The sequence below is a fragment of the Eptatretus burgeri genome, chromosome 7, assembly GCF_056783735.1.
Source record: "Eptatretus burgeri isolate ZD-2024b chromosome 7, Ebu_testis_v1, whole genome shotgun sequence".
In the NCBI taxonomy this organism is placed as follows: Eukaryota; Metazoa; Chordata; class Myxini; order Myxiniformes; family Myxinidae; genus Eptatretus; species Eptatretus burgeri.
The window spans coordinates 65392915-65415199 of NC_140967.1; the positions used below are offsets into that span (position 1 = coordinate 65392915).

General features: G+C 40.2%; 1 protein-coding gene across 1 annotated transcript in view; it reads right to left on the minus strand.

Annotated features, from left to right (window-relative positions):
* SPAST (spastin) overlaps window positions 1-22285 on the minus strand; it is a 90753-nt gene that overhangs the window by 2138 nt on the left and 66330 nt on the right. Inside the window, exons 7-14 of the mRNA XM_085888849.1 lie at window positions 16677-16751; window positions 16240-16311; window positions 14143-14218; window positions 13768-13859; window positions 12564-12643; window positions 12318-12360; window positions 8680-8759; window positions 3202-3272 (exon numbers count right to left, since the gene is read on the minus strand). Coding sequence (XP_085744975.1) covers window positions 3202-3272; window positions 8680-8759; window positions 12318-12360; window positions 12564-12643; window positions 13768-13859; window positions 14143-14218; window positions 16240-16311; window positions 16677-16751 — 589 coding nt within the window. The remainder of the gene's footprint in view (window positions 1-3201; window positions 3273-8679; window positions 8760-12317; window positions 12361-12563; window positions 12644-13767; window positions 13860-14142; window positions 14219-16239; window positions 16312-16676; window positions 16752-22285) is intronic.

The following is a 22285-nucleotide window of genomic DNA, read 5'->3' on the forward strand; positions in this document are numbered from 1 at the left end:
GTTTATGTTTTTGTCCAATTTTCCATGTTAAACCATACTTTTCTTGTGTTGAATTAATATCCCTGTGATTGGCCGATCCGCCCATACTTCAGGTAGTCAGCATGCAAATTCTGTCTGTTTTGACATCAATTGCCTCGTTCAGCTTCCTTTTTCCAAAGTATTGTCCTTTCAACTTCCTCAACTTTATGCTGTTCCTCCTCCTCACTTCAAAAAAAAAATATCAAAATAACTTCTTTTTTTTCACAGCAAAAAAATTATTGGGAAGTCGATCTATTGGGTAGTCGATCTATCTACCCTTATTGTCAGGTTTTCCGTCGTTATGTCTGTCTGTCTGTTTGTCTGTCCAGGCCAGTACTCCGTTAATCGTAGGCCGATTTTGATGAAACTCTGGTGGTAGGTTCATACCATGACCTAGTTGTGCACGTTTGAGAACCGTTGCTATGGACCCCTCGGTTGCCGAGCAACGGGCCTTTGAAATTAGAAAAAAAACTCTAAAAAAATAAAAATATCGAAATTCAAAAATCAAACTATGATCGTTTGTGGGCAACGCATTGAGCCTCCTTGACAAAAAAATTCAGCCCGGTCCCATAAAAACTGTCGGAGAAGATAGACTTTGAATGAACCCTGGTCGAAAACAATAAAAAAACGAAGTTCGTTATATCTCAGAGACTATGAGTCAGATATACATGAAACTGGTATGGTAGGTTCATGGTATGTCCTAGTCATGTGTGAGAAAGAACCGTTGCTATGGACGCTTTTGTAGGCTTGTAACGGCTGAAAAACGACTAAATTCGACTTTATCGACTACCCATGTCTGCCTACCGGCTTGTGAACTTAATGTGCCTGTCCTTCCTTCCTCATTCATTCTTTATTGGTTCACGAAAAAAGTGAAAAAATATTTTCACAAAAAAAATAAGTGACCACTATATTCGTTATTGTTGTGTGTCTGTCTGTCTGTCTGTCTGTCTGTCTGTCTGTCTGTCTGTCCCGAGCATAGCTCCGTGGGTTTTGATCTGATCCTGATAAAATTTTGGTGGGAGGTTTATACCATGATCTCGTTGTGTTTTCCTGAAAATGGGCGTGGTCCGCCCAATGTGTTTTTAGGGGGTAGCCAATTTCAATTTGCATCTTCTCCTAGGAGGTTTGTCGAATCTGACAGGAGTTTTGGTATTTGGTTAGCCCAATGGCACCTGCATAGCCCCACGGAACTCGATTTTTCATTTTCGTCACAAGGTCACGAACTTTGAAAATTTCGAATTTTGACATAAAAATCATACGACCGCCCAAACTTTGAGAGCTAGGATGACAATATTTTTTTATGCATAATCTTGAGGTCATTCCCCACCTAAAGTCTTGCAACTATTTTGCTCTATCTCGAACACCTTGCCCGTGGCGCCCCCTTCAAGTTTGTTTTTACGCTGATTTCATCAAAGTATGGATAATCCCAGGAGTGTGAAATGCCATATAGCCAATATGACGTTATATTGTTCCTGGAATGTTCCAGAGGAAGTTTTGCACCAAAGGTCATAATCCTTGACCTTTGACCTTTAAACTTCACAAAAGTCAAATTTTCAAAGTTGTGGGAATCGAACTAGGTTTTCGACCTTCTTCGACGAAGTAACTCCAATAAGCTATAGGACGTATCCTGTTTCCTTATTTTAATGTCCACAACATTGTTTTGTAACCTTTAAAGATTATGCAAAGGTCAAATTTTGAAAGTTGTTGAACGAAACCAGGTTTTCGACATTTTGCAGCTTATAACCTGTCACTCGTACCACATCATGGTGATCATTTTTATAACTTGGTCAAAAATTATCACATTGTCTCATCCTTGACTTCTGAAACAATCTACATCGTCAAATACCGCTCGTGAACCATCGTCGTCTTCAGACTTGTCCCTTCCTTTTCTCAATATCTCAAAACTGAATCTTCATTGATTGAAACACTTCTTCCTGTAAAAGCCTTTAATAACATTTTAAAAATGCTTCACTTTCCTTATTTCTCTGTCAGGAACACTCATGTGTTGTTCTTCTTCATCACAATATATTCTTCTTCTCCTTCTTCACCCAGCTTATTTGCCAAACATGTCTCACTCCAAAATGCTTGGTCCATCAACCCTCCTCACATACCTATATCACCACTTTCCTTCATGCCTTCAACAACAACCATTCATTTTACCCCACCCCACCCTCCCATCCAGTTTCCAGAAGTTGTCTGCACATGACAATCAATTCACCTGCACGTTCATTAATGGTGTCAAACCCCTCTATGGCAGTACACACCACCACATCTCCTACATATCCACATCCTTCCAACCCCTCCCCTTCTCTGTGTTCCCCTCTTCAGCATCCAACCACTTCATATTTATGCATCCCCTCACCCACCTCTCAAAACTATCCCCTCACCCCACCTCTCGAAGCTTCTCCTCACCCGCCTACTCCCATATTCCCCCTCGCCCCACCCCCTCTCAGCTGCCCCCTTCATCCACACCTGCTCAGCTTCCCCTTCGTCCTGCCCCCTCTTGGCTTCCCCTCGTCCCACCCCCACTCAGCTTCTCCCTCGTCCAACCCCACTCAGCTTCTCTGTCATCCCAACCCTTCTCAGCTTCCCTCTCAACTTTCCCCTCTGTACTTTCCTGTTGTAATTCTCAAAATCCATAATCACCACTCATCTCCCCCGATTCATTCCTATTTTTTCGCACCTGTGGAACCAACCTCCATGTTTTCTTCATTCTCATTCTTCCTTCCAGGTCTTCAAGACAACTGTTTACCACCATCTCAGTTCATCCCCATCCAAAACCATGATATCTCCTTACCCCTTAGCCCTCCCCAAGTCCACCTCTTTCAAAGTTTACACTTTTTCCAACCTGAGAGTTTGCTTCTGTATCTCCTCCGTCTTGTCCACCCCGTGTATCCTCTCCATCCTTCATTTTTCTCTACATCGCAAATTTCTTCCAACTCTCCTCTTTTGTCCCTCAACCCTGCTGTTGGTATGTCCCTTCCTCTCGCCTCTCTTTCTACTGTTCCCTTTGTTCTATTACATCCTGATTCGTTGTTGTTCCAGCTCCTCTACGCGCCTCTCCTCTACCAGCCTCGACCTTGTATACAATTTTTTTTTGCATGACATCATAATAGCAGTGATATCATAAATGCAATGTTGACCCGACTACCAGTAAATAGCACCCTTGTGACCAAGTTTCACCTCTGATGGGACCAAGAGCGGCATCTTTGGCAAGACATGTGAGATCGCTTCCCGAGTATCCTTCCGTTATCCTGCACGCAGCAGCCATTATAAAAACACATACATTGTGATCATTGAGTATGTGGCATATTATAAAAGTAGGAAAATAAATTAGGGGTGGTTATTTCGTTAAAGATTTCCAATTGTTTTTAAAGACTGTAAAAAAACACAAAATATCATTCATGATATTTATTAAATTAATTATTAAGCCAGGCTAGACACTTCATGATTGTTAAATTTATTACGCACTGTCACAAATACACTTCTTACAACAGATGTTTAAAAAGTTCTACGAACGAGATACTCACATTAGTCCAAACCACCCCAAAAGGTTTTTATTTCTCAATAAACAAAGAGTTAAACGAATTGAGCAGGCACTGAAAGTTTTTGAAAAGGTGGTTGAAAAAAAAAGACTAAGAAAGGTGATAAATATTGACACCAGCCAGTTCAGTTTTATGTCAGGAAGATCAACAGCAGAAGGGATTTTTATTTTGAGGTTCTGCCAAAATAAGTATTTGGCAAAGAAAAAGAAACCGTCTCATGTTTGTGTTGACCTCGAGAAGAATATGACAGAGTACCAAGAGCAGTCATTCAATGGGCTCTCAGAAAGCAACTCGTGCCTGGAGAAATGGTAAAAGTAGTCATGGGAATGTATAAAAGAATCGAGAACTATGGTAAACACCAACTTGTGATGCAATGAAGTCAAGGTCAGATTACACCAGGGATCATGTTTAAGTCCTCTACTGTTTGTAATAGTCAGGGACGCTGGATAAGGGCAAGGGGGGCAGAATTTCTTTGAAGGTAAACACAAAAAAAACAGAAGAGCACCATATCCTTCCCTTTATTGATTTAGGGGGGAAAAAAACACCTGGAGATAAACAAGTTGCAAGTTGAAGTATAAATCGAGGCCTCATATCGAACAAATAGTGGCATAGGAATTACAAGTAGATCATGACGCTCATAATCAAAACAGATGTGTGCTAGCCAGCTGTTGCAAAAAAAGTGAGAGCACCCATATGCGATAACATTATTTTGATTATTCGTGATACCGAGAATTAGCAATCGTGACAATTAGTGGTAGTGTACTTCACAGCACTATTGCTATATGAGTGCATCGTAAGTAGCTCAATGGCAGCTGTAGTCTTGTCAATTAGTATTATTCGAAACTAAGATATTTGCAGTGACTTATCCCACTGAAAACTGAGTAAATATAGGACAAATTGGATTCAGCTAATGTCTTTGAGGAAATTTTGAGGTTTGCCCTCCGAAAGGCTCCTAAAGACTTGTGAGGAAAACATTATTGGTGGTTAAAGGATTTGATGCACCATCGAAGCCTCCTGCACTCCCTGCTAGTTCAGCAATGTCGTCAGACTATCAGGCGTCAATGTGATAAGGCACTTTCAATACCCCCCTACACCCGCCCTTCCTGACAAAAGGTGGGGGGGGCAATTGTCTTCCCCCCCCCCACTCTTCCCCCACTCTGGCATTCAAGGTAAAAGTGATGGAAGAATTGTCAAAGAGTAAAAAGTTGTGATTCCCATGTGAGTTATTGTATGCTAAAAACTTAATATTAAATGCTGAAAGTGCACAAAAAGCAAAAGATGTTTAAAAAACATAGAAAAGTGCAATAGAGAAGAAAGGTTTACCCATCAACATGAATAAAATGGTTATAATGAATGGCTAAGAAGGAGAAAGGAAAGAAAGTGGAAAAGGAGTTTGAAGGAACTCGATTCAATGTAAGCAATTCAAATGTTGTAACACGAGGTACAGCGGTATAGCACTAGAAATTTGGTTACAAAGTTGGGATTTTCATATGTGAAAGATGACAGGATCAACAATTGCAAGAAAAAGATGAAAAACAAAAATAAATGTTCCTGAGCTCAGAATTAAATTTAGAAAAGGTCCAAAAGTTTCTTTTACCTTCGAGACATGATAGAGGCATCATGAGGAGCAGAATTAGCTATTCGATCGATAATATAGTCAGTCTGGAATAAGTGGAGGCAACGAGGTGGTATCATGAACCACAGAAACATTCCATTACCTGTAAAAGTTAGAGTTTTAACAGCCTGTATCAGACGGAAGCAAAATGTGGGCACTGTAGATCAAAGATGTAAAAGGAATGGAAAGAACAGAGAAGAGAATGATGGGATGGATTTAACCCATTTCATCTAAGTCGTGAAGGCTGCCTTAATTTCCTTTCAGAATTGATAATCATGTGTAGTTCAGTCTGCAGTGAATGCCAGCACTGGACCATTTCCCACTCTGTATGACTCATGCATCACACAACCCCAGCTGCACATACATTCCCCTTCCCTCACCACATGCCCTGCTCCCCTTTCTCCCCCCACCACATGTCTACTCACACTCCCCCTGCTGCACATCTGGTCCCCCCCCCCCAAAATGCCCTGCTCCATCTCCCCTGCTGAAAATCCATCTCACCCATCCCCCTACCCCTTCTGTGTCCATCTTGTCCACCCCCATGCGTCTTCCCCTATCCCTCATTCATCTCCACATCCATTGTTTGTCTGCCTCCCTCCGTTTCGTCTTTCAACCCTGCTGTTGGTGTTTCCCCATCTCTCCACTGTTGCTTTTGTTCTGCTGCATCCTGATCCATTCAGTGTTCTAGTTCTTCCACGAGCCTTGATTCTGTATACAAAAATAAATCATGGAAATCATAATTGCTTCCATTATCAAGCATTTCCTATTTTCAAACGACCTGATCAGTTTGGATTCTGTCCGTCACTCAACTCTGGTAATGGCTCTGTTCCCCACTCTCAGCTCTGGTTTGATGCACGCAATATCAAACAAGAGGTTAGGACCATCTCTCCAGACATACCTCAGGCATTCAATATTGTCTGGCATCTTGCTTTGCTTGCCAAGCTCTCTGCCTGTGGTATAGAAAGTCAACTTCATTACTGGATTTCTGAGATCCTCCACTCATGCAGTCAATGTGTTGCCTTCATTGCAATCTTCTCCCAGTGGAAGCTGGAGTTTCCCAAGGCAGTGTTTTGGGCCGTCTTGCTACTCATCTACATTAATGACCTCTCTGATGCTCTGGAAAACCCTCTTCAGTTTTTTCAGATTACTCCATATTGCGTCATCCAGTACTGAGAGGTCATACAGTTCTCCATATTGCGTCATACGTCATACAGGACTCCATATTGTGTCATCTAACTGCTCGGCAAACAGCAGCTGTGTGTCTCCCTACCGATCTGGAAATGATTGGACTGTACTTTGATAATAAGTGGAACAACTTTTTCGATCCTGGAAAACACCCACAGTCTCACCTTATTGCTTCGGAATGATGGTAAAATTAACACACCTATTTCATTGGTCATCTACTGGAAGAACTTCTTGGCTTCACTCTGAGCCGTGACCTTTCGTGGGCTGACCACATACAAAGCTGGCCTCAACATCTAGCTACAGACTGAGCATCCTCTGTCGATCCAAGTCTTTCCTTGGAAAATCAGAGCGACTCACAATCCACAAGGCCCTTGTCTGTGGCTCATTGGATTACCGCTCTCCACTATAGGCTGGTGTTCCAACATCACATCTGTCTTTCTTACATTCTGTGGAATCTAAAGCTCTCAAAATTATTAGAATCTCGCATGATGAGGGCGAAGCACAAGGTCTGCAAGGTCTGTTGCTCTCACATTGCAGGTAGGTCGTTGGTCTCTCTGTTATATACCGTCTATTCTCCAACATTGCTCCCTCTACTTTCTCAGTCCTCCGACCCTCCCCAGAAACACCATAATGCACGTTTACTTCCAGTAACTCCTTCCTGGTGAAACTTCCAAAATCCAGGTTGACTGCACACCTCAACTCTTTTATTCCTCACTTTTCCAGTCTATGGCACCACCTTCTAGAACTGTTCTGTTTCACTCTTCCCTCCAGGGCTTCAAGCAGTTAGTATACCACCACCCCATATCTTCTCCTACCCTAACCCATGATCATTATTGCCCCCATGAACCCAACCCTCTTATTTGCTGATTTTAATGTTTCCTCCGTCTCTCCCTCTTTTTCTCTCTTCTTTTCCTGTTTGTTTATCCTCTTGCTGGTTGTGCCAAATTGTTGCGCAGCTATCCCACTGTCAATTTAACCCTGCTTTTCCATGAGCTTCGCCATTATAGGAAAAAAAGGATTTATCTCTGAAAGAATTCCGATCTCAGAAATCAGGAGATTAAAAAAAAAAAAATCAATAGGCTACGAGTAAAGAAGAACTTAGGAAGAGAAGACTTCCTTAGTATGGTCATGTGTAACAAAGGTCAGAAGATGAAGCCGTAAGAAAAGGAAGAAAGCTGCGAGGACATCTGAAAAATAACATGGATTGGAACTGTCAAGAAAGATATGGAATGTTTGGCTTTGAACAACACTGATTCATTGGATATAACTGGATGGAGGAATGACATAATTCGACTAACCTCCCGGAAAAAAGGTAAAATGATCGTTTGAAAAAGGAAACACCGTTGTATTTTTTTTTTGTTGTTGTTGATGCTGCTGTTACAAACCTGCCTTCATAAGAAAGACTATTAAACAAGAGTGAGAATTGCTTTGCAATACATGTCCCCCAACAGTCTCAATGAATGTTCGTTCGTTTGGGCGCTGCATAATGGCACGTTCGGTTCCGAAAATAACAACAATATCCCGATGTAAGTACATGAAGCAAAACCATGCGTACGGCTTATGTGCATCTATAATATATTGTGGTTATATACCTGGGATCATACCAATCGCACTGGGCCATGGACTAACACCCAGGACTAAAGCCTACAGCCTGCTGATCTGTGCTGCTTCGTGCAATGGCAGCACATGATCTTATTGGGGTGGAGTCAGGCCAGCTGTCCAGCCAATGGGTATAAAGCAGTGGAGTTGAGTCAGGGCAGCTGAACATTGACCCATGTACAATATGTGATATTTTCTAAGTCTAAAAAGGGCATAACTCTGTGAGAAATTTACGAAATGTCCTAAAACTCAAACTTGTTCTGGAACTTATCATAACGCAACGCACCAAGTTTCAGTTGAATATATTAAATGGTTTGCGGAAAAAAGTCAGAAAACCCACAGGTGGGACAGACGGACAGACGGAGAGCAAACCTACAGTCCCCTCCGGTGAAACCGATAGGGGACCAATAAGAAAGAAAATGTACAGAAATACCTCGTTCACATTTTTTTGCCATGCTTTGGACTATTGTGAGTATCTCAAGTGAAGAACGTTGTGAACGTCCCACATCATTTATTTTCTCGATGTATAAAATATGATGTACAAAATGATCTCGAAAATCAAGGTTTCACATTCAGTGAAAAAAAGAGGTATTTAATTTTAAGACATTTTCTCAGAGTACCAAAACGAGGTTTCATATTCCTTTTTTAACTTACAAAACTGCTCAGCTTTGTAACAGACTTCGAATGTGCAAAGATTTTAGGATGGTTATAACTCACCGAGCAACGTGGGAGAGGTCCTTTCGAGACAATGGATTCCCATGTTTGGTCAGCAAATGGGACAGCAGTTTAAGTCGGGTCTGCAAGGGGGTAATTTTCATTTTTTAAAACTTTGACTTGATTAATCAAAGTAGAGTCAAAAATAATCAAATTCTTATTTAAAACCCATGAAGTTTATGGACTGAGATTTAATCTGACATGCGATAAATTTGATTTAAGTCATGGTTTGAGATCACAATGGCAATAACTTATACATATGTAGAGGGCCAAGCTGTTCAAAAGGAAAAATCAGCAATTTTCATTTCTAAATCAGTATTGATTATTCCACACCTACTCTGAATAATTTAGAAATTTATACAGAGCACGCCCACTGAGCAATTAGTGCAACTGGCATTTATTCCCTCGGAAAAATACATTTAAAATGAATCAACAAGAATTGTACGCACCATGACCAAGGGTTTAATATTACAATAGAGGAAATCAACAGATCAATTTTTGAAAGGGGGATGAGGGGGTTACTCATGCTTTTTCCCCCGACGAGAGGCTAGCGCCCAAAACGTCAGCTTCTCCTTGCTTTCTACGGCAGTTAGGATATCTCAATCAATGTTTCATCCTTTGTTAAACCTGACCTGTCTGTCAATGTAGATTGACACCATCCTTCATGAGAAAGACTAGTTCTTCATTTTTTATTTAATAATATAATTTTTTTAGTCAGATCTTTAAAGGCAATCGATGTAAAACAACGAATTATCAAAACAGGGAAATTATTGTTCATGGCTTTGTGACAGCAAATAACATAACTTAAGGCCCGGTCACACCTTGACGTTTTAGCCAACGTATGCCGATTTTTGAATTATTTTTCTAAAACGCTGGCACACGTTGAATACGTTATGGGTAAGTTTTGATAACATTGAGAGCACGCTGAAAAACAATGCCATACGTTGTTGTACGTTGGCTTTAAACGTTGTACTTTTTGGTTGTCCTCAAATTTTTTCATGCTTGAAATTTCACGACGTATGCCGGTGTATGACTCACACGTTCCGCTACGCTGGCCACAAGTTGTATGCACGGTCTGCGATCGTTGACAGACGTCAACACATGCTACTTGTAAGTTAATCATAAGTTGAGACATGCCGAGGTAATGTTTAGCGTACCCGAAACTTATTTCTAACCTATGATTAACGTGTTGTTGGCACGTTACGCGATCGTTGCCACACATCGACAGACGTTACTTTTAAGTTACTCATAGGCTGAAAGACGTCGGTATAATGGATCGTCCTTGCATCAGCGTCCACGGCCATGGCCAGGACACTTATTTGCAGGATTCTTCAAACTTTTCTTCGGCATGACGAGGATGTTCACACTTCGATGTCTAGCTTGGCTATGATTCCAATTGTCCATCGGCAGCGTCTATTTAAAATAGTCGAGTTTGAGCGTTTTAACACGTTCAGAAGAAACGCTTCAAATTTCAAAACCCCAGCGTCAAAAAACAAAGGCAAGTGACAGCAATTTAAATCGTTCATTGTAAACAATGAAAATAGTTGAGTGGTACCGTTTAAAAGTCGTTGAGTGTAAAAAAAATCCAATTGTTGAGCGCAAGCGTCTACTTTCAATAGTGGAGATGCAGCCATTTAAATCGTTGAGTTTATCATTTAAATCGTTAAATCGTTAAACGCAAGGACGATCCATCATAACCCACACCCTCCCCCTCACACTCACCTACTACTGCCAACATTAACAAACTACTACTGATACTGTTACTGCTGACATGGACATCGACTCAAAAAGGACTCGAAAACACTGTTGGGTTCCCCTTTTATGAACACCATTTTTATATACCAATTCCCAAAACCGCTGGGAACACGTCTTTATATGGCAGTTGTAAGCTAGAAACACGTTAATTTTTTTTTTTGTCGACCGGAAGACGTCATTGGAATACGTCTACATACGTCGATGTGTGTTGGGAATACGTAAAGAATTGGTACAAAGCACGTCAAACATAAGTTAGAAATAAGTTTCGCGTAAAAAAGACATTACCGCGACGTGTTTCGACTTATGAGAAGCTTATAAGTAGCCTTTGTGGACGTGTGTAAGCGTCCACATATCATGTGTAAAACTTATCCCCATCGCATGCGGAACGTGTGTCATACGCCGAGTACGTCGTAAAATTTTGAACATGTTTAAAATTTCTTGACGTACTCTACTTACTACGACGTATGATAGCGTACTTTAGCGTTGTACTCACGTATACCAAACTTACTCATACCGTATTTGACGTGCCCCAACGTTTTAGACACATTTTTCTTAGGTCGGCATACGCTGGCAAGATCGCCAAGGTGTGACCGCGATGTTGACACTTCCATTTCTACGGCAGTTATGATTCGAATCGTTGTGCATCAGCCTTTTAATAGGCTACGTCACAACATCGTCGGCGATGCGTGCAACGCGCTATGCCTAAGTTAGACTATCGTTGGGCATCGGTTGTGTAGGCCGACAACAGGTTCAGCATTCGTTGGTATAAGTTATCTATAACACAACGAAACGTTCTGTGTCCGTTACCAATGCGTTATACATAAGACCAAGTCGCTATGAATACGTCCGAATCTTAAAAAAAAAAAAAAACATCTAAAGTTCAACGTAAGCCAGCGTTTTGCATACATTTTAATACGTTGCCATCGCTGGCTAAAACGTCAAGGTGTGACCGGGCCTTTAGGTGCCATGCGTTTAAAGTGTGTCTGTGAGGGAGAGAATGAGGACTTCATGAAATTAAAGTCGCAAAAAGGAAGAGGGGACAAGAATAGGGAAGAGAGGAATGATGAGGGTTTAGGGTTACAAAATGTTAACAATAGAAAACATCTTTTTAAAGACTAGTTAACAACAGCAGAAGAGTAAGAAGATGATGATGACAGAGGTGTGATAATCACCATGGAAAAGAAAGTGAAGTGACACCCCAGACATGAGTGTGATGGTGTAGTTCTTCCTTTGAAGAAGGGCTCATGCCTGAAACATCACGTCACTTTCTTTCCCACAACGGTGAGCATACCTGTCTTAATGACTAGTTGAGCCAATTCGTTGTCCTGAGATAAAGTTAAATAAATTGAGAAGAGACAAAAATGAAAGGGAGGGGAGTGAAGGAACTTGTAAGGGAAGGAGCAGAAAGTAAAAAAAAAAATTTAATAATAATTCTGTTTGAGGATGTAATAAATAGATGGTTCTTTATTTATGGTTCTGCTTTCTTCGACTTTAATCTTCACAGGCATTCCTACAATTATCTTTTTCAGAAGCTTTGCTGCTTATTAAATTATTGACGTGTTGTCGAGTCGGACATTATATGTAAAGGAACCTTTTTAACAATTATAATCGGAATAATAAAAGTAATAAATAAATAAAAGGAAGGAAAAACATGGAATGCAACTTCCTCATTCTCCAAACAATAAGTCAGCAACTTGATCTACATGTTCATTTAAATTGCTTCATTAAGTAATGATAAGCCATCAATGCTGTTGGTGTCGCATCAAGCTGTGGTACGATTAAAAAATAAAGATAAATTCGCAGATAAATCTAGATAAATGATCTCAGGTGTTCTCAGATAAATGTAGAAAACGATTAAAAAAAAAAAATCTGGAGATTTCACTTACTTCTTCAGCAGGAAGTGACACATAGATCCTCTTGGAAAATCTCCTGGTTGGGATAATAGGGATATTAAAAATAAAGAATATTCCATGAAATATTTCCTTACTCTTACATGAATTGAGATCTTGGGTAAAAGGAATGAACTGCATCAGTTATCAAAGAAAGTGACAAACCATTACCCTGATTAAAATCAATGTGGCATTAACTTCAGTTTCTGCAACACAAGAAGCAAAATCAATCTGGAATCTTACCTTAACACTGCTTCATCCAACTCCTGTGGCCTGTTAGTTGCACCCATTACCAGCATTCTCTCATCAGTATCTAGCTGTATCTGTAGGAGAATTATCAAAACAATAAAGGCACTGCCATCTATTGAGGTCCTTTTCTACCAGGACCTAGAATTAACGATTACTACAATGACACCTTTCTACAGCAACAGTCATTCAACAGCACTACGTCTAACCCCTCTCCCCACAACCCCTCAATGATTATTACAGTGTCACGTTTCTACAGCAACAGTCATTCAACAGCACTGTGTCTACCCACCCCTCCCCCCCCCCACCAACAACCCCTTTTTCAAGCATCCTTCCTGCTAAGTACATGTTGCATGATGCAACGCATAGCATTATAAATCCATTACTTTCCAGATGAGTATACCAAAGAGATTACTTTGAGGCACTGTTTTCAATAATGCAAGCAAAGTTCTGTCTACCTTAACAGTTAAGAAATAATTAGAAAGTGCCTGTACTATAATGAAAATATTGCACCAAAATGACTCCAAAGGTAAACTAGAACAGCACTCGGTGGAGCGCATACCTCCACCAGGCTGAACAGTTTAAGTTTTATATCCCACTGATTGGCTGGATCTGCAACCTTACCCAAAATCAAATTGGCTTGTTCTTGTCAAACACCCAACACATCCACCAATTTCATCCGAATCTGTCCATAACTGTTTGAAATATCATGCTACATCTTGTTTTTTTTTTGCAGTATCTCTCAATGGTGAGGAATCACTTAAAAAATTGAAAACCTCTTGTATCCAAATCCATATGGGAAAAGAAAGTGACAATCTTCATCAGTATCTAATCTATTTGTCCTTGTCACACTCCCAACCTGTCCACCAAATTTCGTTAGATCCGTCCGTAACTTTTTGAGATATTCTGCTCACAAACAAACACCCAAACAGACAAGGGTGAAAACATAATATCCATCCACCTTCAGTGGCATAGGTAATTACCTGGTAGATAAAAAGAGAAAAGGAAACTACCACGTAATTTCCCAATTTGATGTTTGTCATGAAGGTACCACTCACTGACTGTGCATGCCACTTCAATATGATCATGAACTCCTATATTTTAAAGTTCATAACTCTTATTAAATTCAGAGTTCAACCATCCAAAATTCTCATTCTAGGATATTATGCCTTATCCCACTTCTGAAACCATAATTTCTCACCCCATCAAACTCCAGTAAGAATTCGGTCTTCAGCCGCCGGCTCGCCTCATGCTCACCCTCACGCCGCTCACAAAGCACACTGTCGATCTCGTCTGCACAACATACAATTCTCGGAGATGTGCGACAGCTTTATAAAGCATGTAAAATGGAGCAACCTCAGCATAATTGTAAAGCGATTCAAAGTAAATATTGTGCTCCGAGACAACAATGAGAATGTTATGTGTTAGACAGATTAACTGAAGAATTGTACATATTAATTTTCCTCATGCTTTTTATAATTAGCCTTCCCTCATGCCACATCTACCCAACCCCCTTCTCCACCGACGTCTTACATTCTGCAAATAAATAACACCACATCAGAATTAAATTACTCACCAATGAAAACAATTGAGGGCTGAAGCTCTCGAGCCACAGCAAACATCGCACGAACGAGCTTCTCACCTTCCCCAACCTGCAGAATAATCATTACTGTAAGCTTGTGAATTAACACCAACGAGATCAAATGATAACTGTTTGGGACATTGTCCAGAGCCACAGAATTTCAGAGAATGCTTAGTATATCAGCTTCGACTTCGCACACACTGATGTAACAACTTAACCATTGAATCAGCACAGGTAGTGCATGCACTTATCTTTGATTCCTGACCCAACAATAAACTGTCAGATTGGTGCTCAGCAGGCAGTGCATTGCATCATAAAGTATGTGATCCCTCAGATGGTGTTAAACCAGAAACCCCGTCTGTAAGCATTAGTTGATGGAGATTTTAAAATCCCACTGTGTCGTTTAAGAAAAATAGGCAAGGTTATTGCTGGCTCCCTGAACAAATTACAAATTCTTGCTCAAATCAGTTAGAGTCAAAAGTAAGCTTTTACCGGGCAGTTAATAAAACACTTTGTTAAAACTTCACCCACGGTCGACCCCACCTAAAAGTGGGATTAATTGTGGCAGTTAAGGAAATTGTAGTAATGTGAAGGTTTGAAGCACAAATGTGCCTATGAGTGGTCAATTAAGTGGTTGCATTCAACTTGATGGTATTCATAGAATACTTACCTCGTGCAGTCTTGAGAAGGGGTGGGGAGGTCAGGCGGGGTAACTACCCTGGGACCAAGACCTAATATTGTTTCATATAATGATTGTTTGTGATGATAAAACACCGGGGACAACTTTATTTTGTGTCTCCCTCCAAGCCACAAAAGGTGATTTACCGGCATGTCATTGCCATGGACAGTGACAGCCTCCCTCGTAAAATAAACTACTGTGGGAACAATTTTCAAAATCACAATCGCGGTGACGACGTAAATGAACATAGGAGTGTTGGCCACACACCATCCAGATGAAGTGTGTTAAACGAATTTGCATGTAGGAATAAATGAATAACACCCTAATTTCCCTTAAACATGGCATGTGGTTCTGATGACGGAAATATGGAAACCTTCGTATGGGATGTAAAAAAAACATAAGCAAATTCAAGGGGACCAGATGAAGGAAGCCCTACGCTTAGTATTGTCCCGGGACCCATTCTGGCCCTCGGTGGCCTTGGGTGCAAGCCAACTCTTCAAACGGCAAATTTGTAATTACATTTATGTACAATTCTGAGATAAATGGGTACAAATTATACTTTGAAAAATTTTGATGTATGCTCAATATGCACCGAATTAAATGCTCATGTAACATGTGGTAAAGTTTCAATTTCCACTGGTGAACGGTTTTTCATGTACACTCTTAAAAAATGCAGATACGTACGTACGCACGTCTGCGACTGATTGCTTAACCCTGCTGTTCACTTCGCACGTGCGGGCTAATAAGACAGCAGAAGTAATTCACCTGGTTATTATGGCATGAATTTGGAATTTGACCAGGGTGCTGGCACACAATGCCACACTCTTCAAAAAGCATCGTGGGATCTTCAATGTTCATCAGGGAATGCTAGCAGGTGAAACAGCTGACAATGTCCCTACCGAAGGGTGGCATATTTATTGACACACCACCGTGCCTGCAAAGCACCAACATGACAGTTTATTGTCGAGTCAGAAATCAAAGTAGAACCAAGACTCGACAGTTCAAAGGTGAGTACGCAATCTCTGAGTTATCCTGACAGCTTGGAAAAACCTATGATACCGACTGGAAACTGCATTTAAAGGGAACAATGAAGGCCAAGTTGAACTTGCAAAGGATGATTCCTTCATAGTTGGGGGGAAAACCTTTTGACTCGTCGTTTTCAATAATATCCATGAGGGTTAACAATAAGTTTTCAGGGAAAGCAAACAGCAGAAAAAGTTGTTGGAATCTGACATTGAAAAGAATGCCTCAAGTGATCTTTTACGTACAGCAGGAATGCATCGTCAGTGCGATAGAAAACCAAATGCATGAAATGCATATATTTCATTATATTTTGGAGATACAAAGCACTTACTCCTACTATAGGCAAAAATGAAAAAGTTGAACATATCCGGTGCATCTTCTGTACTTACATATTTTGACGTCAGGCTGGCAGCACTTATGCTGAAAAATGTCGCGTTCGATTCATTTGCAACAGCTTTAGCCTAAGGGGTCATGATGAATGGAATAAAGCATTATCGAAGAAAAACACATAACTCAGATACTTCCTTCCTTGAAGGAAAACCACAATGATAACAACAAAACTCTCAATCATCTCTGCTTCACCTCCACAGTTTGGAACATCGTTAGATACTACGACAAACAACATTGCCTGGCATTTAAGTTGACACGATGAAAATAAATTTACACGTTGAGTCGATTGCCATGAATGTCGTTGCAGTATATTGGTGATGTAAATGCAATGATTCATGTTGCTTTTGTAAAAAAAATTTGAAAAAAACATGTACAACTGCTCACTGCTAAATGACAAGTTCTGTGACAGCGGCATTTGATGTCCACACACCCGTACCAGCATGGTTTTTCCATTCCCTGGAGGTCCAAAAAGTAGCAACCCTCTGGCAGGTGCTCGTAGGCCAGTGAAGAGCTGCACGGATAGGCACAAGAAATTTCACTCTTATGCGAGACAGGATGAAGTGAAGAGTTGATGTTTGTGTTGCAGTTGGTTCATGATTAACATCAATGTATCTGCAGTATGAAGAAAATACCTGGTCGACAGTGTATGAACCGGTACCATGATCTCACCAAACCGGTGCCTGCCTTGCTTTATGCAGCACAGGTGGACTTGTGGCATGAAAACAAATGGATCCGTTTAATTCGACAAGGTGATGGAGCTTAAAACACACGTCTTCACACATTGCATGCTCTTGTGTAGCGAACCCAACAACATGGTGGATGGAACAAAGATACTGGCCAGAACAAAAATGCAGGTTGATGTAAAAGCCAGAACTTAGGATTTAAATGATACATTTACTTCAATGCCGCAAGTACATTAGTTATACTAAAATGCAAAAACTTTATTTCTCCATCAGTAAACTGTACTTACTTCAAAGAAAATTTAAAATGGATTAAATGTGGCTGATACATTTATTATACATGATATCATAGTCCCTTACTATGCTTATTCCTTACGTCATAGTTCCTTACATTCTGATCTGTAACGTGAAATACCTATCAGAATGTTGTAATAAATAAATAAATAAAATTTCACTGTTCATGTTATTCCTGCATAACGATTAATGCCATGAAGACAAGACTGTTTCACACGATCTTAAAGAAAGGAAGCCAGTGACTATAAAAAGCCTGCTGTGTGCTTTAAAGTCTACCCTCATTGTTTCATTCGTTCAAATGCCTACTACTACTACTATGGCCCAAGTTATTCCGACCTTCTTGTGGGATTGGCTGAGAAATGTTTTGGCCAAAATTTTTCACCATCTGGCTAGCCAAGCCTGATGTTCAACTGTAGGTGGTTGGGGCAGGAATTCGCCGTTTGTTCAGTGGGCCAGTGATAACTCGCCTACTCTTCATGAAACACACCATGGAATCTTTAATGTCCATCAACGACCAGTGCCAAAACAATATGCAATAAAGATTTTTTAAAATTGTTTTGCAGAGCTCGACCTGACTGACAGAATGTCAAATTAATTATGGCAAGAGGTTGAAGACATTGTAAAAGAAGAGGCCAAAAAAACAACATCCCAAAAGCAGGCACAAAGAAGAAGGTTAAATAGCTGTCAGAAGAGGCAATAAATATTGCAGACAGAAGAAGAGAGATGAAAAACAAAGGTGCATCAAGAGAGGACATCAAGCAGCTAAATGCTGACTTCCAATGAAAACACAGGAATGACAAAGAGATACGGTATTTTAAAGAAGCATGCATCGAGATAGAAAGTGATAACAAAGTGAGAAAAACAAGAGATCTTTTTGAAAGATCGGATACATCACAGGAAAGTTTAGGTCTTAGATTGCGGTTCTTAAGAGTAGAACAGGAAAAGATCTGACAGAAGAAACACAGGTGAAAGAAAGATGGAAGGACGATAGCAAAACTCTATACAACACATAGCAATATGTTGACAACCTTCGAAGAAAGAGAATATGAGCATGAACCAATAGTGATAGCATGTGAGGGACATAGAGCCTTAACAGAGCTGGCAACTGGAAAGGCATCATATGTCATGAAATTACAATCAAACTCCTGAAGGTAGATGAGGAGGAGGCGATCAAATTTTAACAGCTCTCTGCGCACAGATCTGGAGCAAGATTGTATGTCCTAAAATGTGGAAGCAGTCACTTGATAGACAGAGGCCTGAAAAAGTATTCATCCCCAACCAATAATGTCACATTTCGATGAATTATGAATTATGTAGAAACAATTTTTCCAAATAAACTTTTTTATTCATAACTGAAGAGATCAAACTAAACACTGTTAAAGTTGAAGGAGGTTACATGTCAGGAATACCTGAAAAAAACATGTACAAATCAAAATTCGCTGGTTAAGGTGCTGTCCCACCTTGACGTTTTAGGCAGCAATGGCAACGTATAAAAATGTATGTAAAACGTTGGCATACGTTAAAGTTTTGAGTTTTTTTTTTAAGTTTTGGTCGTATTCATAACGTGTTGGTCGTATGCATAACATATTAGTAAAGGGCACAGAACGTTTCGTTGTCTTCTCGATAACTGATACCAACGAATGCTTAGCCTGTTGTTGGCGTTCACAACCTATGCCCAACGATAGTTTAACTTAGGCATAGCGCGCTGCACGTATCGCCGACGAACTCGTGGCGTTCTCTGTTAAAAACCTGCCGCACGCTGATTTAAATCATAACCGCCTGAGAATTGGAAGTGTCAACATCGCAGTCACACCTTGACGATTTAGCCAGCGTATGCCGACCTATGAAAAATGCGTCTAAAACGCTGGCACACGTCGAATACGGGATGGGTAAGTTGTGTATACGTTAGGAGCACACTGAAAAACAATGAAGTCTTTTTTCTTCTTCTTCTTTCGGCTAGCTCCTGTTAGGGGTCGTCACAGCGGATCAACCTTCTCCATTTCTCTCTATTCTCCACATCTTCCATTGACACTCCAACCACCCGCATGTCCGCCCTCACCGAATCCATGAACCTCTTCTTTGGCCTTCCTCTTATCCTCCTGCCTGGCGGCTCCATCTTCAACATCCTTCTCCCGATATACTCCGCTTCCCTCCTGGGAAAAAAAACATTACCTAAACATGTACGCTAAACATTACCTCGACGTGTTTCGACTTATGAGTAACTTACAAGTAACACGTGTCGACGTGTGTCAACGATCGCATAACGTGCCTACAACTTATGGCCAGCGTATGCAGAACATGTGAGTCATATGCCGGCATACGTCGTAAAATTTCAAGCACGCAAAAATTTGAGGACAACCAAAAAGGACAACGTTTAAAGCCAGCGTACTACGACGTATGGCAGTGTTTTTCAGCGTGCTCTTAACGTATACAAAACGTACCCACAATGTATTCGACGTGTGCCAGCGTTTTAGACAAATTTTTCATAAATCGGCATACGCTGGCTAAATCGTCAAGGTGTGACAGCGGCTTTATAAAAGTATTCAGCCCCATAGGTCAGTACTTGGAGGAAGCACCTATTGCAGCAATGACTGCTATGAGTCTTTTTGGGTAGATCTCTACCAGTTTTGTACAGTGAGATGGTGAAATCTTTGCCCATTCTTCACGTGAAAATTGCTCTAGTTCTGCCAAGTTTGATGGGGTTCATCGATGGACTGTAATCTTCAGTTCTTGCCATGAATATTCAATTGGGTTCAAGTCAAGACTTTGACTGGGCCACTCAAGAACATTTAAGAGTCCCTCACTGGTTTCACTGGAGAAAAATATTTCACATGCAAGCAAGACATTACTAAAGATCATTCGACACAGAATAGAAGACTTCATTATGTGAGAAATGTCCATTGTATTGAACAAGGGTCATTCTGTGACAACTCACCTAAGGGTCCCCAGGTCACCTCCTCAGATTTTGCTGAAAAAATTATTAAATGTAGATCTATATTGCTCTACCCATCATGCAAAAGATTAGCTTTCAATTCCTCATAGTTTAAAAAATATCTATCTCTAGAGACCTTTGAAATTTGGCCCTAAAAATGCCAAATGTGAAAAACGCATTTTTTTCCAACTTCATTGGCTTATAATTTTACAATGGACTCCTCTAGAAAGTTAATATTGCAAATATTTACGAATTGGAATAGAAACTTTTCAATTATGGCATCAGATAGCTTCTGGGATGCATATTTCTCACTCTATAGGAAGCTAAAATGGCTTTTTGGCCAAAACGAGCTATAATAAGGTGAAACTATAGGAGCCCTCATGAAAATTTGGAACAACTTAGAATTTTTTCCTCATAACACAGTGATTATAGGGTCATTATCAGTAGGGTGAATATACTGATTCTGGCTCACTTTTCCCCATGTCAATGAATGGGGGATTTTCAGCGATTCATTTTTTTTTCCCCTAAAAAGTAAAGCCCCTTTTTATCCCAAGGTATATTTATTTGTCTCCCCTTTTAACCTAGGGGCACTCTTCAAATAATCAATGCAATAAGATAAAGATTTGTTCAAGTAGTAAAGTAATAATGTGATTTGTTAAAGGTGATTCTGAAGAAATAACTGAAACATGTAAGCCGAGGGACACTCTTTTTCAAATAACCAATGCATATTGTTTTGCTCACTCATTGAACCTATAAAGATTTGTTCATTCTCAAATTCCTTCAATAGTTTAATTTTCTTTGCACAATAATCCCCATCTAAAATATTTAAAAATAAAACATTTGAATCTTTATATTTTTAAGATACCCCTTTTGTGCCATTACGAAATGATAAACTTCTCTTAATGCTCTTGTTTGATCACCTCCTGAATCTCAGATTATTTTTCGCTAAACTACGCCCACTTTTCATAAGCCCCGCCCACTATCATGAGGTATTTTTGTAAGCCACGCCCACTTTCCCGAAGCTCCGCCCATTTTTCATGAGTTATTTTCACAAGCCACGACCACTTTTCCTCAGCCCCGCCTACTCTTACATCATTTCCAGTTCATCTCTCACTCACAAAGAAATCGCGAGAAAATTCCAGAATGTTATGGTTTTGAAAAATTCCCCAACGAAGGCTTGCCCAGGGAATTTCCAAAGGAAACCACACCCACCAGTCTTTCTCTATAAAAGCCTGAAGCCCAGGCTCCATTTTAAACATTTTTTTGCTGGCAATGGTGTGCTGTGTGCTTGCTTGGAGCTCGACAACTTGTATGGAACTAAACCTTCAAGTTGATGAACTGGATTCAAACCTCTTATCTGTTGAGGTAAGATTTTATTTTCCTATTTTCAAAGTTTGATTTAAGCATAGACTCATTTAATAATTAAATAACTTAATTAATACATGATTATTTTCTCTCACAGGAAATTGTATCTGAAATACGAAATGAAAATACTGCTTTTGCCACAACTTGGGGCGAAATTGTTGGCTTGGTTGAAGACCTGATGAGCGTCCCAGACCCAAAGAACGAGCTCGACCTTGATGATCCAACCAGAGAGTTATACCTCAGAGACCTTGTTATCGTCCAAGACCCACAGAACGAGCTCGACCTTGATGAGCCAGAATACAAGTTTTACCTTGGAGACTCACAAATTTTTTAAAAATTAGTAAATGAGTTCTGCCTTGATGGTTTAAATAACTACCTTGGAGATTCAGGAAAAGGGTTCTGCCAAGATGGTTCTAAATATGGGGCCTACCTTGGAGACTCACAAATTTTGAAAAAAATAGTAAATGAGATATCCTTGGTGGTTTTAAATATGAAATCTACCTCGGAGACCTCACAAATTTTGAAAAAATCAGTAAATGAGTTCTGCCTTGATGGTTTAAATAACTACCTTGGAGACTCGGGAAAAGGGTTCTGCCAAGATGGTTCCAAATATGGAGTCTACCTTGGAGACTCACAAATTTTGAAAAAAAACAGGAAATGAGTTATTCTTTGGAGACTTTGTAAGTTGGTTTTATTTTGGAGACTTGAAATGTGGGTTCTGGCTTGATAACTCACAATGTGATACATATCTTGGAAACTCAACAGGAATGTGGT